The 27991-nt window shown below is 36.5% G+C and overlaps 4 protein-coding genes across 5 annotated transcripts; 2 read left to right on the top strand and 2 right to left on the bottom strand.

Moving 5' to 3' along the window:
• Positions 1–342: 342 nt before the first annotated feature.
• On the top strand, positions 343–7033 carry LOC137718962 (auxin response factor 19-like). 2 transcript variants are annotated; one of them, XM_068458392.1, is made up of 13 exons: positions 343–1131; positions 1750–1862; positions 1947–2042; positions 2174–2230; positions 2338–2493; positions 2601–2685; positions 2828–2918; positions 3006–3170; positions 3270–3465; positions 3681–3819; positions 3946–5885; positions 6178–6368; positions 6460–7033. In XM_068458392.1, the coding sequence occupies exons 1-13, from the start codon at positions 1089–1091 to the stop codon at positions 6638–6640; spliced, it is 3453 nt and encodes a 1150-aa protein (XP_068314493.1). In that variant the 5' UTR covers positions 343–1088; the 3' UTR covers positions 6641–7033. The 2 variants fall into 2 exon arrangements, with proteins under 2 accessions (XP_068314493.1, XP_068314492.1); XM_068458391.1 differs by having other exon boundaries at positions 344–1131; positions 1747–1862.
• A 265-nt stretch (positions 7034–7298) lies between these two features.
• Positions 7299–9386, bottom strand: LOC137718988 (20 kDa chaperonin, chloroplastic-like). Its single transcript, XM_068458393.1, has 6 exons — positions 9232–9386; positions 8929–9101; positions 8329–8508; positions 8085–8240; positions 7754–7831; positions 7299–7645 (listed from the first exon to the last, which is right to left on the bottom strand). Exons 2-6 carry the CDS (start codon positions 9097–9099, stop codon positions 7472–7474), a joined length of 759 nt encoding a protein of 252 aa, XP_068314494.1. The 5' UTR covers positions 9100–9101; positions 9232–9386; the 3' UTR covers positions 7299–7471.
• Positions 9387–19846: 10460 nt separating this feature from the next.
• LOC137718081 (ethylene-responsive transcription factor ERF017-like) lies at positions 19847–21438 on the top strand. Its single transcript, XM_068457595.1, has one exon. It carries the CDS (start codon positions 19965–19967, stop codon positions 20586–20588), a length of 624 nt encoding a protein of 207 aa, XP_068313696.1. The 5' UTR covers positions 19847–19964; the 3' UTR covers positions 20589–21438.
• A 555-nt stretch (positions 21439–21993) lies between these two features.
• Positions 21994–26367, bottom strand: LOC137742326 (beta-galactosidase 15-like). The gene is made up of 17 exons (XM_068482170.1): positions 26145–26367; positions 25848–26056; positions 25697–25763; positions 25477–25569; positions 25247–25390; positions 25080–25168; positions 24878–24983; positions 24706–24790; positions 24499–24617; positions 24245–24406; positions 23963–24159; positions 23759–23862; positions 23549–23658; positions 23226–23453; positions 22907–23121; positions 22542–22815; positions 21994–22271 (listed from the first exon to the last, which is right to left on the bottom strand). The coding sequence occupies exons 1-17, from the start codon at positions 26316–26318 to the stop codon at positions 22164–22166; spliced, it is 2484 nt and encodes an 827-aa protein (XP_068338271.1). The 5' UTR covers positions 26319–26367; the 3' UTR covers positions 21994–22163.
• Between the last annotated feature and the right edge of the window lie 1624 nt (positions 26368–27991).

The following is a 27991-nucleotide window of genomic DNA, read 5'->3' as shown; positions in this document are numbered from 1 at the left end:
GTCTTTGCCATAAAATTTTCTCAAAACTTTTATTAGCATGCTAACATAAAATCCGAAGCGAAAAATTAAAAAAATGTTAGAAACCATTTGTGATAAAAATTCATCAATAAATCAAGTCACCTTAGCATTGTTGAGGAAAACAACCAAGGGAAAATAATTTAACATGAATCTGAGGTGAATTTGATTATTTATATAAAAAAGGAGGTGGGGACAGAGGGACTGGTTGGGGAATATAATTAATCATTGTCTGCGGAGAGCATAACACACGCTAATGAACACGATCCATCAATAATCAATGATGGTGTTTAATTAACTTAATCTCTGTTTTTATATTGTTAATCATTTTTGTTCTGTTTTTTAACCGAGTTTGAAGAGAACTGTTTGAGTGAGAAGGAGAGAGTGAATGCTCTGCTTTGCTTTTGCGTAAGTCTATTTCATGTCGGGCTGTAGATTTCATAAAGTAATAAAAAAAGCTGTCCGAGCATTGTTTGCTTGCTTTGCTCCCTCTCTGGTTTGCCGGCGACACTTTAGTTTCTTTTTCTTTCACTGATTCCTTAAACAAGAACTCCAATAACCCAAGAAAAAAAGGCTTGAACCGAAAGAAAAAGCACAAAGTCCTTGGCTTTGTGTGATTATCTTTTAACCCGTTTCGTTTTGGGAGTACATTCAAATAACCCAGGTTCCAGTTTGCTTAGTTTTTTCAGCAGTTGTATATTTTGTTTTCTGGGTGTGTTTTGGTTATTTGGTTGGTGAACTTGATTGGGAATTGAGAGTGGTCTGCTGAGATTTGAGCTGTCTGGTTTTGAAAAGGGCAATGATGGATTTCTTCAAATTTGGTGAAATTAGAAAAAAGTCAGAATCTTGTAGCATTTTTGAGATTGGTAAAGGAATTAGTTATCTGGGTTCAATGTGAATTGGAGAAGGTTGTGAATTAAAAGTGGTTGTTGTGAATTGAAAGTGGTGGTTGTTCTTGAAACTCTTTGCTTTCTGGAACAAGTTGTACTGCAACTGCAATTACCGGGTAATGAGCTGCAGGTAGAAGAGCAAGAGTTTGAATTTCTGTGAGAAAAATCATTCAAATATTAAACATGAAGGTTCCCACAAATGGGTTTTTGGCAAATTCTGGTGAAGGTGAGGCTTCATGAATTTTGGCAAATTTAGTCTTATGTTTGGTTGTCTATTAATTTCTGTGATTTAGCTTAATTTTATGCTTTTAAAATACTCTGAGGGACTTTGTTTTCTGCAGAAAGTGGAAGTACTTTTATGGTTGGGGGTTTGTTTTCTGGTTATAGTTTACAACTTTGATTGAATCTCTTTCTGTTAGCAATTTTTTGTGCCATATAACATTTGGATTTGAATTTTTCATTCTTTGATTTGATTTCATACAATTTCGACTCATAAATTCAGTATATGAATTGATCACTTCCCAAAGGAATATGTAATATTTCTAAGAAAAGTCTTGTTACATGAATGATTTACTGTTCTTAAACATAAATTGGACCACTTTTGAAATAAACTTTATTTTTTAACACAACAGATCTTGTGTTCTTCTAATCGCATACGGATAATTTGGTTATTGTGGCTGAAAGATGAAAATACTGTACGATTTGTTAATTTTCAGATATTTTATGCCATGATCTCATAGGAAACAAATCTGTTTTGAGAAGTTTATCACTTCACATTTAATTATCATGTCACGAGTTTTGAGTTCTCTTCAACGCTGATGAAGTTTTGTATGGTCTGCAGCAGGAGAACAGAAGAGAATTAATTCAGAGTTATGGCATGCTTGTGCTGGGCCATTGGTTTCTTTGCCTCCAGTTGGAAGTCTTGTGGTGTACTTCCCTCAAGGTCACAGCGAGCAAGTGCGTCTTTCTCTATATCTGTAAAGAAGCAACGCTTTTCCTGAGATTCTGGTTTCTGATGGAATTTTCATAACTATTTTTCAGGTTGCAGCATCGATGCAAAAGGAGACGGATTTCATACCGAACTACCCCAACCTTCCGTCAAAATTGATATGCATGCTTCACAATGTGACATTGCATGTATGACAGTTCCACACAGCTACTTTAGAATGATGAAGTTTATTTTACGAATGTAAAATTTTGTATTTTCTGTAACATGGTTGATTTTAGATAGATTATTCACGTGTCTCTTTATTCATTTTAATGCACAGGCTGATACCGAAACAGATGAGGTCTATGCACAAATGACTCTCCAACCAGTAAACAAAGTAGGACAGCCATTCTTTTTGTGAATTAAGCAACACTTTACCGCTTCCCTTTTTACATATAATCGTGTTCACTTACTTGCAAAATTGTTTGAATATCTGTCTGGCAGTATGAGAAGGAAGCATTACTGGCATCCAACATGGGGCTCAAGCAAAGTAGGCAACCTACTGAGTTTTTCTGCAAAACTCTTACAGCTAGTGACACGAGCACTCATGGTGGATTTTCTGTACCTCGTCGAGCAGCTGAGAAGATCTTCCCATCTCTAGTATGTACAAATTTGAAACTTTAGATTTTAATACGAAAATATCAAAAAAGCCGGTGTAATCCATTCCGTGTACACTTGTGGTAACTAGAAGCAATGATCTTTGATAGGATTTTTCGATGCAACCGCCTGCCCAGGAGCTTGTAGCAAAAGATTTGCATGATAGTGCGTGGACATTCAGACATATCTATCGAGGTATTTCCCTCTTTAAAACATTCTCCTATTGTTCTCTTCCTTCCCCATAAAGTATAACTTGTTTCTGTTTTGTGTTTTTCTTATTAGACGTTGAGATGCAAATTTCTGAATTTTCATTCTAACTGTAGCAATTTCATTTCAGGCCAACCGAAAAGGCACCTGCTGACTACAGGTTGGAGTATTTTCGTTAGCACAAAAAGACTCTTTGCCGGAGATTCTGTTCTTTTTATAAGGTATGAAAGATGTGGTCAATTAGATGAATGATTCAGCCCGATTTAGTTCCTTTGGTTATCGAGTTAGAACAATCTGGTTGTATGCAGGGATGAAAAATCTCAGCTTCTCTTGGGCATAAAGCGTGCTAATAGACAGCAGCCAGCTATCTCTTCATCAGTCATATCCAGTGATAGCATGCATATCGGCATTCTTGCAGCCGCAGCTCATGCTGCTGCAAATAACAGCCCGTTTACCATATTTTACAACCCAAGGTAACACTAGGATGTTTAGGTTTTTCTTGTTGGTCTTTAGGAAATGTCATCTGTAATTATTATTTGATTGGTTCTGACAATAATTATTTGATGTTAAAGGGCAAGCCCTTCTGAATTTGTGGTACCTTTAGCCAAGTACAATAAAGCGATGTATACCCAAGTTTCACTTGGCATGCGATTCAGAATGATGTTTGAGACTGAAGAGTCAGGAGTACGCAGATACATGGGCACAATCACTGGCATCAGTGATTTGGATCCTGTTCGATGGAAAGGTTCACAATGGCGCAATCTTCAGGTATTGGTTAGCATTTCATAGGATTTAGTCAAGATTGCATAACTTTTGTGTAGGTCTATGTTTAAGTGACACTGGATTGGTCTCATTCTCTATTTCTGCTGAGAGTTCATTTTGTGGCTCCCATTTCCAGATATAAATTTTATTCGAAATTTTCTAGGCATTTTTGACATGCACTTAAGCTTAATCAGATATTGAAACTTTTATACTTTTTATAGGTTGGATGGGATGAATCAACAGCTGGTGACCGGCCTAGCCGAGTTTCAATTTGGGAAATCGAGCCTGTTGTAACTCCTTTCTACATATGCCCTCCTCCATTTTTCAGACCCAAGTTTCCCAAACAACCAGGGATGCAAGGTAAACCATATTGACAAGTTAGCTTGAAAAGCTTTGTTGATGGAATCACACAAACGTTTTTTTGTATGTCCACCTGAATCCTGCCTGTCAGAAATCTGTTTGTAACCTTGGAACTGCTTTTTGTAGATGATGAATCCGACATAGAGAATGCTTTCAAGAGAGCCATGCCTTGGCTTGGAGATGAATTTGGCATGAAGAATTCCCCAAGCTCGGTTTTCCCTGGTTTGAGTTTGGTGCAGTGGATGAACATGCAACAAAATAATCAGTTTTCAGCTTCACAGTCTGGATTTTTCCCATCCATGGTCCCTCCAACCAGCCTGCAAAATAACCTTGGTGCAGATGATCCATCCAAGCTATTGAACTTTCAAGCCCCGGTGCTGTCTGCAACTGGTCTCCAGTCAAATAAACCAGCTCCACAAAACCAAGCTAGCCAAATGCAGCAGCCGAATGTGACATGGGCCCAACAGCAGCAGCCGCAGCAATTGATGCATAATCCTATGAGCCAACAGCAACAAAGTAACCCCCAACAGCAGCAGCTGCATCAATTATTGAATTCTTCAGCGAACCAACATCAGCAAAATCACCCCCAGCAGCAGCTGCAGCAATTATTGCAGATGCCGACGAACCAACAGCTCCAGAATTACTCCCATCAGCAGCAGCAGCGGGAGCCTCAACAACAGCAAGACCCTCAAAACCTGCTGCAGCATCAGCAGCTGCACCAACAGCAACCGCAACGTCAACAGCACCAGCAACAACAATTATCTCAGCTGAATCCGGTAAATAACGGCTCTGTTGCTCCTAACCAGGTCCCGGGCCAAAATTTGCAACAACCGGTTATGTTCTGCCAACATCAACAGCAGCAATTACTAACAGGGAATACCCAATCCCAGCAAGCTGTCCCTTCTTCTAGTAAGAATTCATTTCAGGTGCCAACTGGACAACAAAACTCACAGCTCCAGCAGCAGCAACTGGAACCGCAACCAGGCCTTTTACAAAGGCAGCAGCAGGTGGCACAATTGCAACCGTCCCCACAGCAGTTCTTGCAACAGAACATGTCACAGAAAGTACAGCAGCAGCCGCAAGTACAGCAATCATCTCAGCAGGGCATCTCTGAGCAACAACTCCAATTACAGTTGCTGCAGAAATTTCATCAACAGCAGCAGCCGCAGTTACTCTCCCCGTCAAGCTCACTTTTGCAGCCTCAACTCTTACAGCAGCAGCTGGCCCACCAGCAAAACCAGCAGTTACAACAGTTGCCTATGACTCAGCATCATCAGCAACAGCTAAATGGCAACAGCTTCTCGACGGACAGACTTCTGAACAACTTTGCAGCTCCTTTGGTGATGCAGTCTCATCAGATGCCATCTATCCAGCCCCAGAACCAGCACAAGCCACTTACAGCAATCAGAAGCCATTCTGGTCTTACAGAAGGCGATGGTCCATCTTGTTCAACTTCCCCTTCTACTAATAACTGCCAGATGTCCCCATCAAAATACTCGAACAGGAATCAGCAAGGAACGGCCATGTTGTTGGGGGATTCCGTGGCAGAACCTGCTCATAATTTGGTTCAGGAGCTTCAGGGCAAGTCTGATATTCGGATAAAAAATGAGCTGCCCAGCTCAAAAGGACCAGACCAGATAAAATATAAAGGTACAATCACGGATCAGTTAGAAGCTTCATCATCTGGAACATCATATTGTCTGGATGCTAGCACAATCCATCAGAACTATGCACTCCCCACCTTCTGTTTGGATGGTGATGTTCAATCGAATCCTCGGAGCAGTCTTCCATTTTCCGCTAATATTGATGGATTGGCACCGGACACTTTGTTGTCAAGGGGATATGACTCTCAAAAAGATCTTCAGAACTTACTGTCTAATTATGGCGGGACACCAAGAGATATTGAGATAGAGTTACCCACTGCTGCAATCAGCTCTCAGTCATTTGGGGCACCAAACTTACCTTTCAAAACTGGGTGCTCAAGTGACATTCCCATAACTGATACTGGAGTTTTAGGCAACGGATTGTGGGCAAACCAGGCTCAACGTATGAGAACATATACAAAGGTTTGTCACTATACTGAATCGTCATTGGTTTGTTCCTTTTGAAGTTGAGGTGCATTTTTGTCATGAAATTTGTAAACCGACTAGGCTACAACTGGAGGAAACTTCGTTGCAGTTTCAGAGAGTCAGCTAATAGTGATATTATTATGACTGATTACATTTAGTTTTTTGCTGTTTTAACGACAATTGTCAATGTCAAATGTCGTGTAGTAATATATAATTTCATTTTCTCCTCAAAATACCTTTGCCAAACTTTTACCTGACCTTTGCATAACACTGAACTTAAAAATTACAGGTTCAAAAGCGTGGATCTGTGGGAAGATGCATTGATGTCACCCGTTATAAAGGCTATGATGAGCTCCGGCATGATCTTGCCCGCATGTTCGGGATTGAAGGGCAACTAGAAGATCCACACAGGACGGACTGGAAACTTGTATATGTGGATCATGAAAATGACATTCTTCTTGTTGGTGATGATCCATGGGAGTAAGTTCAAGAACCCTGCAACAGAAAATAGCAAACCCTTTTGCCTTTCCATTCGCTTTTTCTCAAACATCCATTCTATAATTGCTTTCAGGGAGTTTGTGAGCTGTGTTCAGAGTATAAAGATATTGTCATCCGTTGAAGTACGGCAGATGAGCTTGGATGGAGATCTCGGCAACATTCCAGTCCCCAATCAAGCTTCTAGCGGAACTGACAGTGGAAATGCATGGAGACCTCAGTATGATGATAACTCTGCAGCCTCGTTTAATCGGTAAGGGTTCGAATGGTGAAATGATCAGGTCTTCGGCAGATGAAATTCCATCTGGTTTGCAACTGTGAGCTGTAATCCATGTGAGCTGAATCCCTCTCGTGCGATACTGTTACAACGATCAGAACCGGAGTCTCCAATCATCGAGGGATAAAATTGTTCGTTGTCCGGTGTGAAAACTACTGATTCCACGGGTTCGGCGAATTGAGCTCCTTTAATTTCCGATGGCAGGTCAGCAGGAGCTCATAAGTCTCTAACACACTACGGTGACTAGTCGTAATCCTTGCATATATTATTGTTGATGTGTAGCTTCATAAGTGAGATTTTTGGTGCGGTATGGCGCGGTGAAATGTATAATTTGATCTTTCCTTCTTTGAGACCGATTCGACATTCAATTTCCTACTCATTTGTAAAGTATTCGATAGAGAGGAATCGAAGAGATGGAATATATTACTAGATATACAACTCTAGTTATAACTCGTAAAAGATGCCATTGACCCAGGATTTTTATGATTCATTTTTCAATCACAGAGATGCACCTCTTATGAAACACCGAAACCACCTTCTATCCGGTGGAGGAACAATTTTCCGGTGAAAGCTAGAAACTTTGGAACATAAAAAACCTGAAGTTTCAGTTCTGAAAAATGGGGTTTCATCCAAGGTCATATGTGAAAATATAGTTGCTAACGAAATTGTTTCAAAGGCAATCATTTTACATTCAAAAGTACAGAAAAGGGAGTTGAAGCCATCAAATCTATGTAGTCAGATTCAGAAACGTTTTCAAGAAGCTCTGCCAGATACTTCAAAAATACTACTTGAGCTCATCTAATTCGACTGACTAAGAAAGTATGGCGATGACATCTGAAGCTCTCAAAGTTATGTACTCCGAACCATCTTTGCCCTTGAAGTCATTTCCTGCATACTTGGAGTACAAAACTGTGCTTCCCTGGGAGATGGATAGTGGTTTCCTGTTTCCTTCCTCGTCAAGAGTACCGGGTCCGACAGCGGTCACCTGTCATATTGAAAGAAGGATGTGAATTGCAATATCTCACAGCCCAAAACCATATCCACGATAGCAGCAATGCCTTGAGCTAAGATGAAAAAAATCATAACCCCTTACCGTGCCAATGGAGGGCTTCTCCTTGCTTGCCTCTGTCAGCAACAAACCTCCCGAGGTCTTTTCCTCGGCCTCAGCTACCTGCATTGATTGAAAAAAGGGGAAAGTTTGGTTCAAACACACGGGAAAACGCAAAGTAGCCAATACGCCCGTATTAAAGAGCATGGAAAAGAACATAATAAACTGACAATTAGTAGCGTGACACTGGATGTATAATTGTAAGGATGAGACAATAAAGAATTAATGATAAGCCTTCCAATTTATGCTTTACTTCAACAACTGACACTTGATACTATTATTCACAAGAGTTTTAACATTTCAACGGGCAACAAACCTTGATTAGGACTCTATCATTCAGAGGCTTGAGATCCTTCACATCTTCTGTTTCAAGAATACCGATTATGTCATCATCCTTGAGTATAAGATGCTTCGCAGCATTGAACTCCACCTCTGTCCCAGCATACTTGGAATATACAACTTCAGCACCAGTCTGTGACACGAAAAGCATTCAGTAAACAGGGAAGCCTAAACAATGATTCATCGTAGCTAAAGAGGATTTATGTGGTAGATATCACAACCTCGACGCTGATGCCCACTTTTGTCTTCCCAATTGTTTTACCCTCTCCGACAGCAACAACCTCACCTCCTTGAGGCTTTGTCTGTGCTGTGGTTGGAAGCAAAATTCCACCGCCGGTTTTCTCTTCCACGGTTTTGATCTTCACAAGCACTCTGTCGCCCAAAGGCTTAATCGAAGTGTACTGCAAAATTGAATCAGAACCCATTAACATCAGATAACCTACTAATAGCATGGAATCAACAACTTCAACAAAGGAGCTAACTTTATCAAACAACCAGAGCAACAAACAAGAATTCCACGACACAAACACTCTTTCAATTTAATCGGCATCCTAAACTTGAAAACAACGAACCTTAAAGTAGTAAAAAGAGTAAGAAACCTTCTCCACAACATGTTTTCGGGTTCTATGATACATACCCAATAATGAAAACCAGTATCAAATGGCAAATCTTGCGTGAATATAATGAAACGGGTAGAGATTAAAGTTCAAATTTATTCTTATTTATCATTCAAATCATTATCATCACAAAACTATACATAAATATAGCAAAAGCAACCATATTTTACCCACAAAAGAAATGATAAAAGCAAAACTAACAACCTTGGGAGCGACGGTGGTGGCGGCCTTGATGGCGAGGCCGCGGAAGGAGCGGTGGCTGACAAGTGATACTCCTGCCGGCGACCCGAACTTGAGGTTTGAAGGTCTGAGCCCTTCAAACGAAGCCAAACTCCTGGCTGAGATCGACGATGCTGTCAGTTGAGCTGCTGCCATTTCTACGACAAATTACCCAAATAAAATTCATCAATTCACCATTAAAAAAATGAAACAAAATCGTATATAAATATGCCCAAATAAACAAAACGCACACAAATATGATTGAATTGACGACGAAAAGGGGGCTACCTATTGAATTTGGAGGGCGGAGAGAAGGGAAGGAGGAGGAGGAGGTGGAGGTTAGTGGCTTAGTAGAGTGAAGAAGATAAAACCCTAGAGTGTTTGCAGACTGCAGGCCTTTGGGTTTTATCAGATGATAGAAGACGCTTCTAGAACTCCTCCGTTTTTTGTCCCTCTCCTTTGGTTGCAGTTGTGGTTCGGGTGCCTCCTTAATTTGGGTCGGTCGACGGTACCCTCCCGAATGTGCAACCTAGAGGCTTCTGGAAACATGGGCTTTCCAAGTACCCAAATGGACGCATAAGTGGCCAGGCCTCTCTCTATGTGGGTAAGTAGATTTGTTATTGGGCCATATGGTCATATGCTTATTTGGGTAGTCTATTATTTATTTTATTTTCACGAACGGTATTGTTAGCGAGTTAAACTGTTAATTGTTATCGGAGGATGAATGGTGGGGATCAAATTGGCACCAAATGCATTGCTTTCTACCACTCTTTTTTTGTAATATAAGGGGCAAATCAACCAAAATTAACTCGGTAAATTATTATTGTCATTTCGATCCTAGAGACTTTAATCATATCATCAAACAAATGAATTCCAATCCATTCATGTAGATTCTCAAAACAATAGTGCACAAACATAAATTTCATGATCACGTGCCGATTTGTCATTGGTTATGGCAGTCAGTATAAAGGGACACTTTTGTCCATTGCATGGGAGAGACACGTGCAACCTTTTGACAAACTTCGGGGTGAATGTTTTGATTTGGACAAAGATTGCTGATGGACCCCACCATAGGTATACAATTATTAATTTTTTTACTACGGGGGTCGACTCAAAAATAACTTATCACCACAGAGATTACGAAAAATTTTGGCCTATTTTTATAACCCACCCGCAATTTAAATTAATTAAGGCTAGAATTCAAGCTCCCAACTCTTACGTTCCCACATTCAATGCCAATTACAGGTTTACTACATGCAGTCCAATATCCAAGTGGATAGTGTGTTAGATTTCTACCCATACATCCTGAGTTTGAAACTCCATGCTTTCTTTCTAAATTATTAAAAAAAAATGGTTTCACATATTCGGATTAATTTATTAACTCTAAATCTATCATTCTTCTCTTTTAGCATTTATTCAACTCGTTAGTTCATAAGTTCAACTCAGTCAGTTTTGAAATCCTGAGTTCTTTTTCCTGGAATATATGGCACGTACATGTTAATTATTAAAGAATATAAGAATCCCACGTCAGAAAATTGACAAAATTAAATATGACCTATAATGTATGTTTACACTTATAGTCAAATAAAACTCTTAGACCTACCTTGCGGAAATAATTAGATACAAATTTAAAAAAAAAAATCAAGGTAAATTAACTATGAACTGTAGCTTATTTCTCTAAGGGGCAAATCAACCAAAATTAACTCGGTAAATTATTATTGCCATTTCAATCCTTGAGACTTTGATCATATCATCAAATAAATGAATTCCAATCCATTCATGTAGATTCTCAAAATAATAGTGCACAAACATAAATTTCATGATCACGTGTCGATTTGTCATTGGTTATGGCAGTCAGTATAAAGGGACACTTTTGTCCATTGCATGGGAGAGACACGTGCAACCTTTTGACAAACTTGGGGGGTGAATGTTTTGATTTGGACCAAGATTGTTGATGGACTCCACCACAGGTATACAATTATTAAATTTTTTACTACGATGGTCGACTCAAAAATAACTTATCACCACAAAGATTACGAAAAAATTTGGCCTTATTTTTATAACCCACCCGCAATTTAAATTAATTAAGGCTAGAATTCAAGCGCCCAACTCTTACGCTCCCACATTCAATGCCAATTACAGGTTTACTACATGCAGTCCAATATCCTAGTGGATAATGTATTAGATTTCTACCCATGCGTCCTGAGTTTGAAACTCCATGCTTTCTTTCTAAATTATTAAAAAAAATGGTTTCACATATTCAGATTAATTTATTAACTCTAAATCTATCATTCTTCTCTTTTAGCATTTATTCAACTTGTTAGTTCATAAGTTCAACTCAGTCAATTTTGAAATCCTGAGTTTTTTTTCCTGGAATATATGGCACGTACATGTTAATTGTTAAAGAATATAAGAATCCCATGTCAAAAAATTGACAAAATTAAAGATGACCTATAATGTATGTTTACACTTATAGTCAAATAAAACTCTTACACCTACCTTGCGGAAATAATTAGATACAAATTTAAAAAAAAAAAAAAAATCAAGGTAAATTATCTATGAACTGTAGCTTATTTCTCTAAAATCTTGACACATGACTTGCAGGTACGTAGTTCCATACAAGTCACACCCCGGGATATAGATTAATTCCAGGTGGGCGGCTTAAGGAGTCAGATGATCATAAATTCATGAATTGGGTACTAATTAACTAGTTGACCATTATTGATTGTCAATATAATTGTTTTTAATAATAGAGAAGAAATACAAAAGTAAAATAATCGATAGCGGATGGTCACATAAATGTAAAAGAAATGTGAAAAGAAAAACACAGAATGAACATTAAAAACCAAAACGAAAATCTGGTTTGAGTTGTTTTTATTTTTGCGATTTTGTTTTCATTTATTCTTCTTTTATTTCTTTCTCTCTCTCCCATTTTTTTTTTCATTTCTCATTTCTCTGATATACTCTCATCATATCTTAAGCAAAAAAAAAAAAAAAAAAACCAATAAACAAATAGTTATGAACCAGCCTATAAGAGAAATAATCTATGTTAAGGAAGATACGTGGTTTTCAAAGTCAATTACGCACATCAATGCGTTTTAACTCTCTTAGATAACAAAGTGATTCAATTGAGGTATTACCACTTAATGAAATTAAGTTCTTCTAGAACTGTCAAATTGCACTACTCTTGTTGAGAAAAAAGCCAATGGAACCAAATGTTTACCTAGATGATGGAAGAGAGAAATGGAACAAATTCAGACCAGAAGGAGACAAAGCACAGTGAAGAGACATGCTTCATGCGTGGGGTTGGGAATCTTCGGATCAGCTGAGGTTTTAGCCCTACATGACGCGATCCCAAAGACCTAATATCACATGCCATAAGCGAGCTTGCGTCAGCACGGATGAAGGTTATACATTTAAGTAAAGGTTTGTTCCGCGGGGACGCGTAGTTGAAGTTGTATTGGTTGTACTAACTCCAGTTGTTGAATCAACTTTCTGGCGTGCTAAGCCTATAAATGTACATATTTGGTATGAAGAACTTTTTTTTAAAATTTTTTTTATTGTTTTTCAACAAACGATATTATATATAATAAGGGGTGAAGATAGACTTAAACTTATAATGGGCTAGCAATAATGTGGTTCAAATTCGTTTTTGGTGAAAATCAAATCTAAGATCTCTCATTTATGAGTGAAAATGAGTACCACTAGACCGTAATACTAAGTGACGGTCTGAATTATAGATTTTATTAGTGTTTAAAACAAACAATGAAGCATGTGTACATAGTGGATAATTATAATTTCTATTTAAATGCAAATATATCGTTGATACGTTATTTATATTGTTGAACTTGATACTTGGACTTTACTAGTGTGAGACTGTTTTTCGTATGAAATGCTTTAGTTTATAAGCACTTTTGTTATGTGTAACGATAAACATTTCTATTTTTTTTTTAAATATTTAGAAGTACTTTCAAAAATGTATTGGATGTTTCCTTTAAAGTGCTTATATCACACAAAATATAGTAATAAGCGTTTTGATAGTCAAGAAGGGGTTTTTCTTCATTCCATAAAAATTTCAAATAGATCGTATTTTTAGTCAATAAGTCTGACTGCATTTTAGAAAAATAATTATTCTTTTAAGAGTTGTATCTACATATGTATCATGTGTGTATATACTCAATCTATAGTTTCTAATCTGAATTATTGGAATGTGTTAGCGATCGAGTTTGAATAATTTCTAGTAATTTGTTGGTGAGTGGATTTTTTTTATTTTATGTTATTTTATTAATAGTGTGTATGTGCATATTTAGATGACGGTTTTGGACTTCATTCTTCAGATCTACCATCATTTTTTCATTATTTGTTTAATAAACTTGAGTCTCAATATCAAAGTGAGAATTACGTGCGGTGCTTCTTCTTATTTTAATAATATATATTTGCACTATTGAAAACCTAGTTCCTTTGTACTTAATTCTTACTAAACTTTTCTCAACTTTTTCTTTTAATTAATAGTATATTATATTGCCTTTCCTTTTCAGATAGAATAATCACTTCAGAATGAGGAGATATTTTTCGTTACACAGGATGATATATCATATGTTACTATACTAAGATATGTGTGCTAAAAAGTTATTAATTTAAAAAATAAAATTTTCCACCACTTCTTTAAAACACGTAATGTACCATTTGTGTTTTCATCTCAATAAAAAATAAAATTACAAAATGAGAAGCATTTTTGCTCACTTTCCTAAACTTTAGTGTATGTTTACCATACACACACTTAATCGTTTATTTTTTAATTGTCCCCGGAACGGTATATTCTATTAAACTTAACAGAATATCACAGAATGTACCTGAGGTGTTAATGGAATATCTAAGAATTTAGCAGAATATTCCCCTGTCTCCTAAGTCTCTTTGGTCGCCGGTGCCGCTGCTTGCCGCCATCATAGCCTCCGGAATATGGGGATAATCACGGGAAAATTATGTAATTTTCAAAGCTCTATAACTTCTTCATTCTCCACCAAATTCAATGATCTTGACATGAAAATATATCTACTCAACACAAGTAACCGACTTATGGCAGTTAGAGGTCTAACCTTGGCTGGAATCGACGAGAAAATTGTCGGAAAAGTCGCAGCTCAAAACAGTAATGTAAAACTCGCGTTTGGGTACGAAATTTCACTAATCGAACGGTGGGTTCACGTTTGTGAGAAGTGTAGAATGTGATTTTTGGAGTGTTAATAACAATTCTAAAAAATTCATGCTAAAAATATAAACGCATCGTAATTACGAAATACGAAATGGAAATAGTGAAATCCGGAGATAGGATTTCACACCTATTTCCTAACTGCAGTAACGAACAACATACAATTCATACTTATCACCAGGTCAACTGTAGTCAGTGGGACGGTGGGTATAGTTGGATTTGCAAGTAGTGGTTCCAGGCAATGGCGTGCTGGTGATTTGATGCAGAAACAATGGTGGGTGCGGTTCATGCAAATGTGAGTGCAGGCCAATTTAATTCAAGCAGAGGGGTTGCGGAGAATGGGTGCTAGGCTTTTAGGCAAGAATTGGCGCGGTGGGTCAAGGTGCAGACTTTAGGCGCCGGCTCGGCTCCGGTGCAATGTGGGTCCCACGGTACGACTTAGATACCACAATATTTTTTAAAGAAAACTAATAAAAATAGTTTGAAAGTTTTGAATTTTAATGATAATGGCAAAATAAAGAGTAAAGTGAATAGTACCAGGATTGATTTTTTAGTGTAAAAATATGGTTTTTCGTTAAAAACCACATTTTAAGACAAAACTTAACAATGACAAATAGACAGATTGATACGAACAAAAGCAGATCAAACTCTCAATGATGAAACTTGCTCGGATATAATAAACGGATGAACAAACGAAATATGAACCTTATTTTATTAACGATAAGGAATAAACAAAATTGTTGGAATAATTACAATTTACAAACTCATGACTACATTTTGACTAACTTATTCTCTATTGAATAACGAAGCACTATTTATAATACCTATATAATCCCCTAATAAGCAAGAAAACAAAAACTTAACTCTAACAAGTTGGGTCAAAATTCAAATAGTAAAATAAATCTAAATGTTAATATTTTCCAATATAAAAAATATGGGATTAAATGGCTGCACAATAGTGAATTGTTCTATTAATTAATTTTGATTTTGTAGGAACAAATGATATTAATTGTTGAAGGGGAGATGCGAAGGGAAGTTTTGGATTTGGGCGGAGGAGATGGGGAAGACACAGCCTTGGATTTCGGGTGGGAGGACGAGGAAAAATAGGGTTGAGGGAGAACTATGGGTTTTTCATTTGGGTAATGTTAAGGGAGACCAAATCTTTGAACTAAATTTAATAAATAAAATGATGTGGTTGTTGATGGTTGGTTTAATACAATTCAAAAGTAATTTATTATCACAAGGACCACGAAAAAAAAATATAAAAATCCCACATCAAACAATTAAAAACTTAAACATGACTTATAATGTATGTTTGCTCTTGTAGTCAAAACGAGGCTGCTTGTGACAAACTCTTACACCTATCTTGTTGTGCAAATAATTAGATACAAATTGGAGTAATAAAATAAGTGTAATTAATTAAGAACTGTAGCGCATTTCTCTAAAATCTTTTGACACATGACTTGCAGGTAGTTGCATCCTAGTCACACCCCGGGATATAGATTAATTCCAGGTGGGCGGCTTAAGGAGTTAGGTGATCATGAATTCATGAATCGGGTGCTACTTAGCCCAACAGGATCCCCTCTAGATCATTTTGATAAGGATTTTGAAAATTCATGAATTGTGTCTGTTCATCATAATTATACGGTCAGTTTTTATCAGGTACTATTTGTGTTTAATTTTAAATAAAAATATTTAAAATGATTTCTGACCATACGATGTACGATAAACGAACACGATTCATGGATCTTCAGGATCCTCACAAAGAGGATCCAGATTCCTAATTAGCTAGTTGACTCTCAATTTAGTTTCCCACAATATTGATTGTCAATATAACTTCCTTATTGATCAGATTTCTAACGTTCTACAAACCTCAAATTCAGTCATCTATATGACCGGCAAGAAAATGTGCGAAGTGAGGACCAACTAAACGGATCATATCATAATCATTTTAATTGTTTTTTAATAATAGAGGAGAATACAAAAGAAAAATAATGGATGAATAACGAATGGTTATAGACATGTAAAAAAAAGGACACATAACGAACTTTAAAAACCAAAATGAAAATATATTTTGAGTTGCTTTTACTTTTAAGATTTTGTTTTCATTTATTTCTTCCCCTCTTTCTCATCCATTTTCATCTCTCATTTCTCTCATATACTTTCATCACATCCCAAGCAGAAGAAATGAAAAACGAAAAAAACAAATAGTTACCTATACGAGAAACTAACTGTGTTGGGGAAGATATAAGGGGTTCAAAGTCAACTACATGCATACTACAATGTTTTAATTTTCTTGGATAACAATGCGCGCGTGATTGAATTGAGATATTACCTTGTAATGAAATTAAATTCTTCTAAAACTGGCTAATTGGACTACCCTTGTTGGAAGAAAAAAAAAAATCAACGTTTACGTTGATGATGGAAGAGAAAAATATGAACAAATTAAGACCTGTAAGTGGAGAGACTAGAAGGAGACAAAGCACAATGAAGAGACAATTGGACTACCCTTGTTGGAAAGCAAAGGAAAAAAAAAAAAAAGAAGCCAATTAAATCAGCATGTACGTTTGAACAAAAAAAACAAAAAAATCAACGTTTACGTTGATGATGGAAGAGAAAAATATGAACAAATTAAGACCCGTAAGTGGAGAGATTAGAAGGAGACAAAGCACAGTGAAGAGACATGCATCATGGATGGGGTTGGGAATCTTCGGGTCAGCTGAGGTTTTGTACCTGGGAATCTTCGGACCAGCTGAGGTTTTGGACCTGGGAATCTTCGGATCAGCTGAGGTTTTAGCCCTATATGACGCAATTCCAAAGGGAGGCAGATTCTCTGCCCTTTCACTTTCCGTGCTCTCCTGTTTGTGTGATAACGGTTAAGTCACGTCAACATTTTATATTACTATTTATTTTTGTCTTATTATCTATATAAAAAAACAATATAAAATGTTAACGTGGCTTAACCGTGACTACACAAAACAGGAAGACACGTGAAGTGGGAGGGCAGAGCCCCATATTGCATGGCGTAAGCGGTGCTTGCATCAGCACGGATGTGGGTTATATATAAGTTCAGGTTTGTCCAGCGGTGACGCGTAGTTGAATTTGTTACTCTAATTCTAGTTGTTAAATGTATATATTTGGTCTAAAGAATCTTTTTTGAATCTTGATTTTAATATGATGTTCCATATGCTTAGGTTTGTGATGACGCATTTGGGCACTCAATTATATATATTATAAACAAAACAATGAAGCGTGTTGACATAGCGGATAATTCTAATTCAATTTAATCTAAATATGTTGTTGATAAGCAGTTGATATTGGCAATATTATACATTGAACTTGATACTTTGACTTTTTCAATGTGAAATTGTTATTTTGTATGAAACACTTCAGCTTATAAGTACTTTCATTAAACGTGTGTTTTATAATAAGCAGCATAAAAAAAAAACTTGAAATCCTTTCTAAAAAAGTATTTGGCTTGTGCTTTTTTTTAAGTGCTTCTATGACATAAAATATCGCAATAATTGTATTTGATGGTCAAGAAAGTTTTTTTATTTTTATTTTTATTTTTTTTATTAATTCATTCCTAAAAACATCTCAAATAGGCTATATAATCAATAAGTCTGACTGCACTTTTATAAATAATCGTTAGTTCTTTAAAGATTTGTGTCTACATCTGAGTGATTGTAATGGGTTGACGATTGAGTTTGAATAATTCCTAGTAATTTGATAGTGAGTGCGTGGACTAATTTTTTATTATTAGGTTCAAATTGAGTGTACATATTTAGATGACGATTTTGGGCTTCATTGCTTGTTTAAATCTTGAGTCACCATATCAAAGTGAGAAACATGTGCGTGCTTCTTCTTATTTTAATAATAGAGGCATGTTGACACACACACACACACATATATATATGCACTGCTGAAAACCTAGTTCCTTTGTTCTTTATTCTTTCTAAACTATAGGAACTTACCCTTTTAATTAATAGTATATTGCCTTCCCTTTTCATATAATAATCACATCAGAATCTTCGAATCCCTTTCCTAACCCAATTTATAGTATTTTTTGTTCTCTCTCACTGTTATATGAAAGCTTATGATTAATTTTGACAAAAGGTGCTTAGATAATACATGTGTTTGAGTGTAGACAAGAATCGTTACTCACGCGTTGTATGCATAAGTTATGTTCTGTTTATATCTTCTACTATTTTATGAGATGTCTGTATATGCTCGTGCATATGCAAAAATCTTTGTACGGATGTCTTTTTTGAATTTGTTATGAAGTCCATTGACCAAAACATAAAGTTTGGTTTGAAGGAATGTAGTATGAAATGAATTGGTTTGGCACGTCCATTTCATCCACGCAAATGAATTCATCCTCGGAGTTCAATTCTAAAATTGTAGATATTCAACCTTTTGACTCATTATTTGGGAAACCTTTCAGACTTGGGATCTCGAACATAGAAATGATGAGAAAAAACTCAAAAAACTCATATTTGAAATATAAACAAGGAGTTTAGAATCTCAAGTTCAAAGTTTAGGATTGTGGAACCAGTACCACTTTTGAACTCTGAATTTACAACTCAAACCTAGATCTTGACGGGTAAAATAAGTATAGTATAAATCATACATGTGATGAGATTAATTCAATGTAATCTATGTTTGGTACTAAAAATGAACTATAATTCAATCATTTTGCAATCTTGTGGGTTACCTAGATAACTCATCATTAACGAGAGTCGAATCTAACAACACTCACTTACAAGTGAAGGTAAATACTAATAAATTGTAGTATTAAATTTCATCAAATTATGAATCCTTAGAAAACATATGATAATGAATCTCAATTACTAAGCTCCAACTCAAGACTTGGGGCACAAACTCAAGACCTTGGTGCTCAGCTCGCGTTACTCTTAACTTGGGACCTATGTTCGGTCAAAGATCGCATGTTATGAAAACTATTGCAATTCAATCTAATTAGTCCGTCGACAACAATCAAATTCAATTGTAGGCACTAAGGAGTGCTTACTTACAAATAAGAGGAATTTGAATTATTTTGATTCTTGAGTTATGTGCGTCTACTAAAATATGAAAATATGGGAAGAGAAATATTTCATTCTTTTACCCTTCCATGTTTTTACTTACGCATAAAAGATTTAAAAAGTGTAAGTTTTCTCTTGAAATCAATAGTCAAACATGTAAAAATAAAAAAAAATTATATAAATTAGTAGGATTAATTGATCTGATTAAATTTTGTTAAATAAACGAGTGTGAATAGGAAGATACAATGACAATAATTGATATTCACCAATAATAATAATAAATGGGAATTTTGCCAAGTAAGGCATTTGCCTAATTTGGTAACCAACCTTTCTTTTTCCTGATTTTGTATTATTTTCCCAAGGGAAAAAAAGAAGAGAGGAGGGGGTGTTTGGGGGGGGGGGGGGGGTGGGAAATTGGAAATGGAAGTGCACGAGGAACAAATAACACACGTGCATCCAAACCCATCTCTCTAACACACGTGCATCCAAACCCATCTCTCTACCCCCGCGTAAAAATTCGTACCACCACTCTCTGAAGCCGCCAGTTGTCCTTCAAAGCGATCCGGACGCGCTAAAACAGTCAACTCTCTTCCCACTCCCCCCACTCCCCCACATATATATACTGACCAGCCGCAAATTCCTTAACAAATTCCTTAAACCCCAACTACAACAAAATCAACCCTCAAGAACGAACAATCACTTGTCGCAAAAGCACTTCCCACTACAAGTCAATCCACTCCTCCTAAATCTTTAATACGTCGTCCTCGTGGTCCATGGTGAAGCAGACGATCGGGAAGCCCTCCGAGCGAAACGACATCAAGTACAAGGGCGTCCGCAAGCGCAAGTGGGGCAAATGGGTGTCGGAAATCCGCCTCCCCAACAGCCGGGAGAGAATCTGGTTGGGATCCTACGACGCGCCCGAAAAGGCGGCGCGTGCCTTCGACGCGGCCCTCTTCTGCTTGCGCGGTCGCACCGCCAAGTTTAATTTCCCCGACAGCCCGCCTGAGATTTCGGGGGGAAGGTCCCTGAGCCCGGCCGAGATCCAGACCGAGGCGGCAAGGTTCGCGAATTCGGAGCTTCCGAGGAGCCACCAGTCGATGTCGGAGTTGCAGGCGGAGTCCCCGTCTCCGTCGGTGTCGGAGGGGAGTGGGACCGTCTTCGTGGACAGCGAATTTCTAGTGACTCCAAACGATTCGTTTTCGGACCCTTTTAGCACATTCGGGTCGGGTAATTACGCTACGGAGTACGGGTTGTTTCCGGGTTTTGATGAAATGAACTATCAATTTTTCAGTCCAGCTGAGGCGGTGCCAACGCCGGACGTTGATTACTACGCGGAAGAGAACCTGGACGGTCAGTTTTTCAGTCCGGCAGAGGAGTCTTTTCTCTGGAATTTCTAGAGACGTACAGAGTGCAAATTACCATTATTTTTTTTCTTTAAGGGCAACAAATTAAAGTCAATTAAAAAAGAAAACGATTCAATTTTTTCAACGGGTCGGAGCCCCGGACAGTTTTTGTTTCTGGAGCTTTATTAAAAACCCGGATTATGGGTGAACCGATTTTTGTGCGGCCATCCCCTTGATTGAATTCATTCTTCATGTTATAAGTGCAAAGAAATTTCCCATAAATGGTATAGATTTTTGTGACTATTGTATTTCTTCATTGAGTTAATTGAGTGAAAATTATGCATTTTATTCATATATAATGCTACAAAGCAATACTAAACTCTTTCAGGCTCCTGATAAAGAAACTCGTGTGTAAAAAAGTGACCGCGTTGTTAGCCAATTAGTTCAGCTTACTTATGCTATTAAATTTTTATTTTCATTAAAAACGGTGTTACTACATTAAACTAAATAAAAAAGAATGAGAATTTAAACTCTTAACATAATATATAAAAGGAAAAATACGTTCTTCAAGTCGGTCCACTACTTATAATTTTATTTTTTAATGTTTAAAGAAGAATGAGCCACCATTGAAAAAGGGCATTATCCCATTGTATAACACACTCTAATTTCCAGAATAAAATTTCGAAATAGGAAATGCACCCACGTTTTAAACAAGTCATGCATCTTATATAATATCTCAATCCAAATCCAAAGGATCCAGCAGTAGTGATAGTGAAGGGGTAACCTACCAATTGACGTGCATGCTTCTATCCGAATTCAACTATCCGACAAAACTGTATTATGAAATCACGTATATAATTCTACGATTGTAATATGATATGTGACTTGTTAAAATGATGTTAGACGTTACTAATTCACTTGTAACGTGCAGTACAATTGTACTTGTTATTGAAAAGGTTCTAGATTTAGAATGTGTTTGAACTTAGATATGTAGGTTTGGTAGGTAACGCAGGTATCGAACCACAGTTCTCATTCGTGACAGTCTTTATTGGAGATTTGAGTTGAAACTGAAATCAAGACCCATCTCAAAAAACTAAACGAACCACAAATTGACCCGTATTTGCTCCGTATTAGCTTGTAGCTGGGTTTTCTTTGCCCCGGCTTTGCTTTGTAATGCTTTTCTCTCTATCAATGCAATTTCTATCGTCTCTTTCAAATAAAGAGAGAGAAAATTAACAAGTTTTGTTAAAGGACTGGAAATCAATTGTTAAATAACTTAAATTGATTATTATTGAAACTTAAAAAATGTCATCCTTCAACAATATATAGGCACGTACAACAGAGTTTATCATGCTTTGAGATTTAAATTACTAAAATGTATATATAATTGAGACAGAAGAAAATGAAGAATATAAATTAAAAGAAATAAAATTTTTATATTTGCAAAATAAAGAGGCAGTGCCTTTGAACACCGACTACACTGATAGAAACCCTAGCTAATTGACCAAAAAAAAAAGATAGAAACCCTAGCTAATGGCCCTAATCTAACCCTTGCTACTTAGATCATCAAGCTAGCTAGTACTAAACTGATCACATAACACAAAATTATTAAGAAAAATCTAAACTTTGTTAGCAAACACCTTCCACAGCCAGCCTCTTCACGGCATCACCGCAGTTTGTCAAGCCAAATTTGCTCTGAGAAACATTGATCAAGCACTTCTCTTTGCCCACGCATTCCTACAAAATCATTAGGGAAAAGAAATAAGAATTACTTAGATATAATATACATAGAAAATTAGGGTTCATAAAAGAGAGATTATATTCACACACATCAAATTACTTCTCCCACACCCTTTTAATTTTTTAATATTTTCTACACACCACTAAGACTTGATAGAAAAATATTAAAAAATTAAAAGGGTGTGGAATGAGTAATTTGTGATGTGTGAATATAATCTCCTTTCAAGTTCATTGAAAATTAAAGTGTTCAGAAAAAAAAAGACTTGCCTTTTTAAGGATCGACAATGCACTTCCAGAATCACAGCTGCCTTTCTCAAATGATCCACAGGTTCCTCGGGGATTACCAAAACTAGCGAACTTGATTGCAGAAATGGGACGACCTTCGCATGCCAATTCCACTGTGTGCTTCTCGTACGCATGGGCGCAGACAGTTCCAACTTGGATGGTTTGGAAATTCACAAGAGATGGATTGCCACCAAACTCCTCAAACAACACAATTGTATTTTCTCCATCTTCCATAAATGATCGAGGAACGTGGTACCTTCAATACAATTAAAAAAGCGATTAAAACTGTGATCGTTATTAAACTGCCAAGTAAATAAACATGAATGCGTAAACTATAAAGTTCTTACCATCTTTGGGTAGGATTGCCACAATTGAAGGAACACTTGTTGTTATCATATGAACCACGGTAGTCACAAGCATCGAGACTACAATCAGTATCATATGACAAATAACTCGGCCAATACCGGCCAATACTATGGCCATTGATCCAAGCGTGACCCTTTCCCAAACCTTGTAAGTCCACCACAACTGGATCAGTTCCAAGAGGAGCTTTGAAAGTTGCCTAAACAAAATCAAACAAAAACAATTGTTATTAACTTTGTCAGTTTATTAATTAGTGATATATAGAGTTAAATATATGTGTATATATATAGTGGGTTTTATTACCTTGTACCATGTCAGCATCCGGTTAACGGGTAAGTTTTCCGTTGACCACTTAGTAGCGTAACGAGAATCGGTGCTAAAAAGCTTGTTTTTCAAACCATGAAGTCCAACCTTGTATGACCATTTGTGTGCTGATAGATCCTTGATCACAATCTCATCACCATTTTGTCCCACCAGTACAACTGGACCAGAAATTCCAGTTTTGATCTCTTCAAATCCACCTCCGTAATTCTGGTTATCATTCAAATCATGATTCAAAGTTTTAAATTAAATGAAATAATTAATCACAATTAAGTAATTAATTTTAACAATCCAATAATACTAACCGGAAATCCAACAGTAGCACTCAACAACGAAATAATGTTCTTGCCAGGAAGTAACTTGACACTCTTCTCAAATACATAGTTGTAGACGTTGTATTGAGCCCATTGAGAACCTATTTGCACCAAGGATATATAAGAAAATCAATAACTATAAAACAACAAATTTATCAGTATATTTAAGATTAATCAAGAAACAATAATTGTATGCCTTACCAACATATTTTCCATTAACATATGCATGAAGAATGAAACCAGTGCCATTGACCCTTAGAGTCATGTTCTTACTCCAAATTGGATCATCTTTCTTGAGATGAACACTGCCGAAAATCCAAGATAAATAAAATGAGTAAACCAAAATACTAAATATATTAGAAGAAAAGGACAAATGGAAAATTAAAATTAAAATATCCACTGTACCTTGTCATGTACCAAAGATAATCACTAGCATCATCTCCAGCAACCTTTTGATCCAAAAGTTGATTTGCAGTAATTTCTCCCTTTGCAAGGACTCTGGTGTCATCAATGGTCTCGGGCCTCCACGACCAAGCAAGTGATTCGGGTTCATCTTCAGCCTTGTTCACTACCTTCACCTTAACTGTTGTTTGTGTGTTGACCTAAACTAGGTAAAAGAAGTTCAGAAATACCCAATAAACCAGACTATATATGTTTACACACACAGTGAAAGTTAATTGTTCATACCTTTGCAGTGTTGTATCCTTCTGTTTTGCAATCAGGAAGAATACTAACAGACCAAGCAGGAATGGTGTATGTATTCCCTTCAAAAGTGATTGTAGCATCAGTTGTGCTATTTGCATTGCCCAAAAAGCAGCTTGATGACTCATTCGTTGCGTACACAGTGGCCTAAAATATACATGCACATATCGATCGTATCAATTTTAAATTCTACAAAACTTTGGTTTATTAGTTATGTCAATTCAAAAGGATAATCTTACTGAAACAGAATTGTCAAAATTTGTGGTTGTGACATTCCCATGTGTGAGAGTATACTCCATGGATTTCAAAATCTGATGGAGTTCTTTCAAATGCCCCCATTTTGGTTGGTTCAAGTTGCCTATAAAATGAGATAATAGTAAGAACTAAGAAGTTATAAAGCCAAACACAAAGCCATGTTTAGAACTTAAATTTGAGTATTTACTTACCATATTCGTCGAGAGGAGCATCGTAATCATAAGTAGTAGTGATGTACGCAGCTGCTGTTCGGCCAAAGTTTGTTCCACCGTGATACTTAAAGAAAAGACATAAATCATGTTAGAAAGAATTAAATTACAATGAACCAAAATACAATTTAATCTAATTAATTAATGTGCCAACCATGTAGTAGTTCTGAAACGTGCCTCCGAGCTGGAAAAATCTTGCAACAGAGAAAGCAAGATCCTCAGCAGTCCTAAGTGGATCTTTGCCACCCCAACTCTTAAACCTACAGTTGCATTGTATAGATTTAGAAAATTAGGTAACAAAACAAAAATAATATATCATCAAAATTGATTCAATTAGTATTAATTCAAGAACTTACCATCCAGTCCAATTTTCGGTCCACATCTTGGGACTGTTCTCATTATTTGGAGTAAATGAATCACAGTACCAACCATTGCATGTGTTCATCTGATAACAAAGATATATAAATAAGTAACAATTATAAACACTAAAAATTAAGGAAAAAAGAAGAAGAGAATATTGTACCATTGGTTGAGGAGCATCACTTTGTTGGCACATAATCCATGGAACTCCAATGTCGAGAGATTCGGCAAAATTTGCACACCAGTTCATATATGCTTTACCAGCATCTCCATAGTATGATTGCACATTTCCGTATTCATTTTCAATCTAACAAAATTACGGCCAATTTATCACAACAAATTTATATTTTGATGCATAATATGATGAAATCGAATTATATGCATATATATTACCTGAGCAATAATAATTGGGCCACCTTGAGATGCAAAAAGCTTTTCTTTTTTCATCATATCAACAATCAATGTGGTAAAATTCTTCATCTCATTCTGCAAAAGATAAGAATGTTTAAAATAGTTGTAAAATTCTTCATCCCATTCTGCAGAATGTTTAAGTGTTGCGACTTGTATAACAAAATTAGGTTTGCGTGAACTAAAAGTCACCGCGTTTAATTACCATGTAGACATCATTTGCGGTTCGGATCTCACAGCCAGGCAAGTTGTGCAGCCAAACGGGAAGTCCTCTGATTATTACATCCAGATAGTTAAATTGTGTTTCGTACAAAATATTATGTAAAACTATATGATATGTTGACAAAAAAACGTACCCATAATTCCATTCGGCACAAACATATGGACCAATTCGAAGAACAGCATAAAGTCCTTCATCTTGAACTGTTTTGAGAAATCTAACAAGGTCAAGATTTCCAGTAAAATCATACTGACGACGAACTGGCTCATGCACATTCCAAAAGACGTAAGTCTCAATTGTGTTTAGTCCACCCTCCTTGGACTTCTTAATCAAGTCTGGCCACATCTGTGTACAACATGATAAGTTCGTTATAAAAAGGACATGAAAAGCACCAAGTTAGAGTGTACTAGTTAAAGACGACGAGCAAGATTACTTGTGGTGTACTTCGAGGATAATGGATTGAACCCGAAAGCAACAGTCGCCTTTTACCATCGATTGTGATGGCTCTCCCATCATGAGAAACATCAGTAGCATTAGCATAAAAGCTTAAAAGAATCACAGAAAAACAGAAACAAAACGCAAAACTAAAAGAGTTGGAAAGAGCCATCGTCAGAGTAACAAGAGAACAGTGTGAAGGAATGAGGAGGAGATGTCCTCTATTTATAAGCGTGGGAGTAAAGAAAAAAAAAAAAATTCTCAAACCAATATGTGTTTTATCAAAACTAAACTACTGATATTTTAAGAATATCTGGATAACAATAAGTTTCCATCGGATAGAATGTTAGAATAATATCAAAAATCAAACACTTTGATATCCAATATATATCCAGACTTGAAGTTATCTAAATTTTAAAATTCAGCGACGGATATAATTTTGGATAAAATTACCATAAACCAGATCAGTACCAAGCGTTTTCGTGTTTTTTCATAATTAGTGGACATCTGACAAATATCACTAAATAGAGAGAGTTTGCTGAGGCTGGGTCAGTTTTTATGGAGTCTTTTTAATTGGTTGCTATGTATTAGCTAATTAGTCTTATCGTTTCACTATTCTGTCATCAAAAGAAAATGAAATATCAATAGTTTAGCGCAACTACAGATTTTCGTTAGGGCAAAAAAAAAAAAAAAAAAAAAAAAAACATTTGAATGATATTTAATTATATGAGCATAAGAGATCGATGATAGAACAAGCAATGGAATCAAGCTAATAAAATATTCCACCAATCAATGGAATCAAGCTAATAAAATGTTCCACCAATCAAACTATGAAACTAGAAACTATTAGGGTTGGTTTGGAAATGTTTTTAAAATAGTTGAAAACTCAAGATACGGAGACCTGATCGGACTGGGGTATTAGATTAATTTCCTATATTCTTAGAGCTTCTTACAATTTAAGAATTAGTATGCGCGACAAGTAATCTTAATGCATTTGTAGGACATGAAAAGTGTGTATGCAACTCTAGATCTGCCTAAATATGGTTCCAAAACAGAACGTAAACTAATTCTAACACAGAACATGAACCAACTTTGGTGTGGAGCAACATGCAACTAACAAACTGCCTATGCACACCATTCGAATTTGTGGAGTAAACTAGATTTTCTCAGACAAAATTGGACATTGTAGTTTATATCACTAGAAAGCTACGGTACCATCTTTCCACAACTCTTTACAACTTATGATTCCAGCCACTAATGAGGAAGATATCACCGTTTTACTACTAACAGTGCAAGCAGAGTTTTTTTGTGGATCAGTAAAGTTTACCTTTTTAGGTTTAAACTTCGACTAGCTTTACCTTTTTAGGTTTAAACTTCGACCAGCACAAGGGACCAAAGCATGAACATATTCCCTTACAAGTATGGAAGCCCACTTTCACGCTACAATTCTTGGAAGTTGCATGGAGGGGAATGAAGGCTTATTCATCGGGTGATGAACCTGGGTACAAACTTTGGTAACGCTCCAAGAGATAAGTACTTTCGATTATTTAATTGCATATGTGATCAAATGCAGCTATGTTACGTACTTTAAAGATTCTTAGACAAGATTGGAGAATGAAATCATAACTGGTCATGTGCATAAGCTACAACTCTGATTAAAGTTAACCTCAACCATGTATAGTTACTACTTACTGAGCCTTTGATAAGTCCAAGTCTAATTTCATCAATCGACCGCAAGCCAAATCAACTTGTTCAAGTAATAACATCCTTTGCAATGAATTAGGCACCTAGTATGGGCCAACGTCGGATATTGCATATTCATGACATAAAACCCTCAAAGCTAGG

Source organism: Pyrus communis, chromosome 1 (assembly GCF_963583255.1).
Source record: "Pyrus communis chromosome 1, drPyrComm1.1, whole genome shotgun sequence".
Lineage (NCBI taxonomy): Eukaryota > Viridiplantae > Streptophyta > Magnoliopsida > Rosales > Rosaceae > Pyrus > Pyrus communis.
This window is presented reverse-complemented; position numbering and strand designations above follow the sequence as displayed.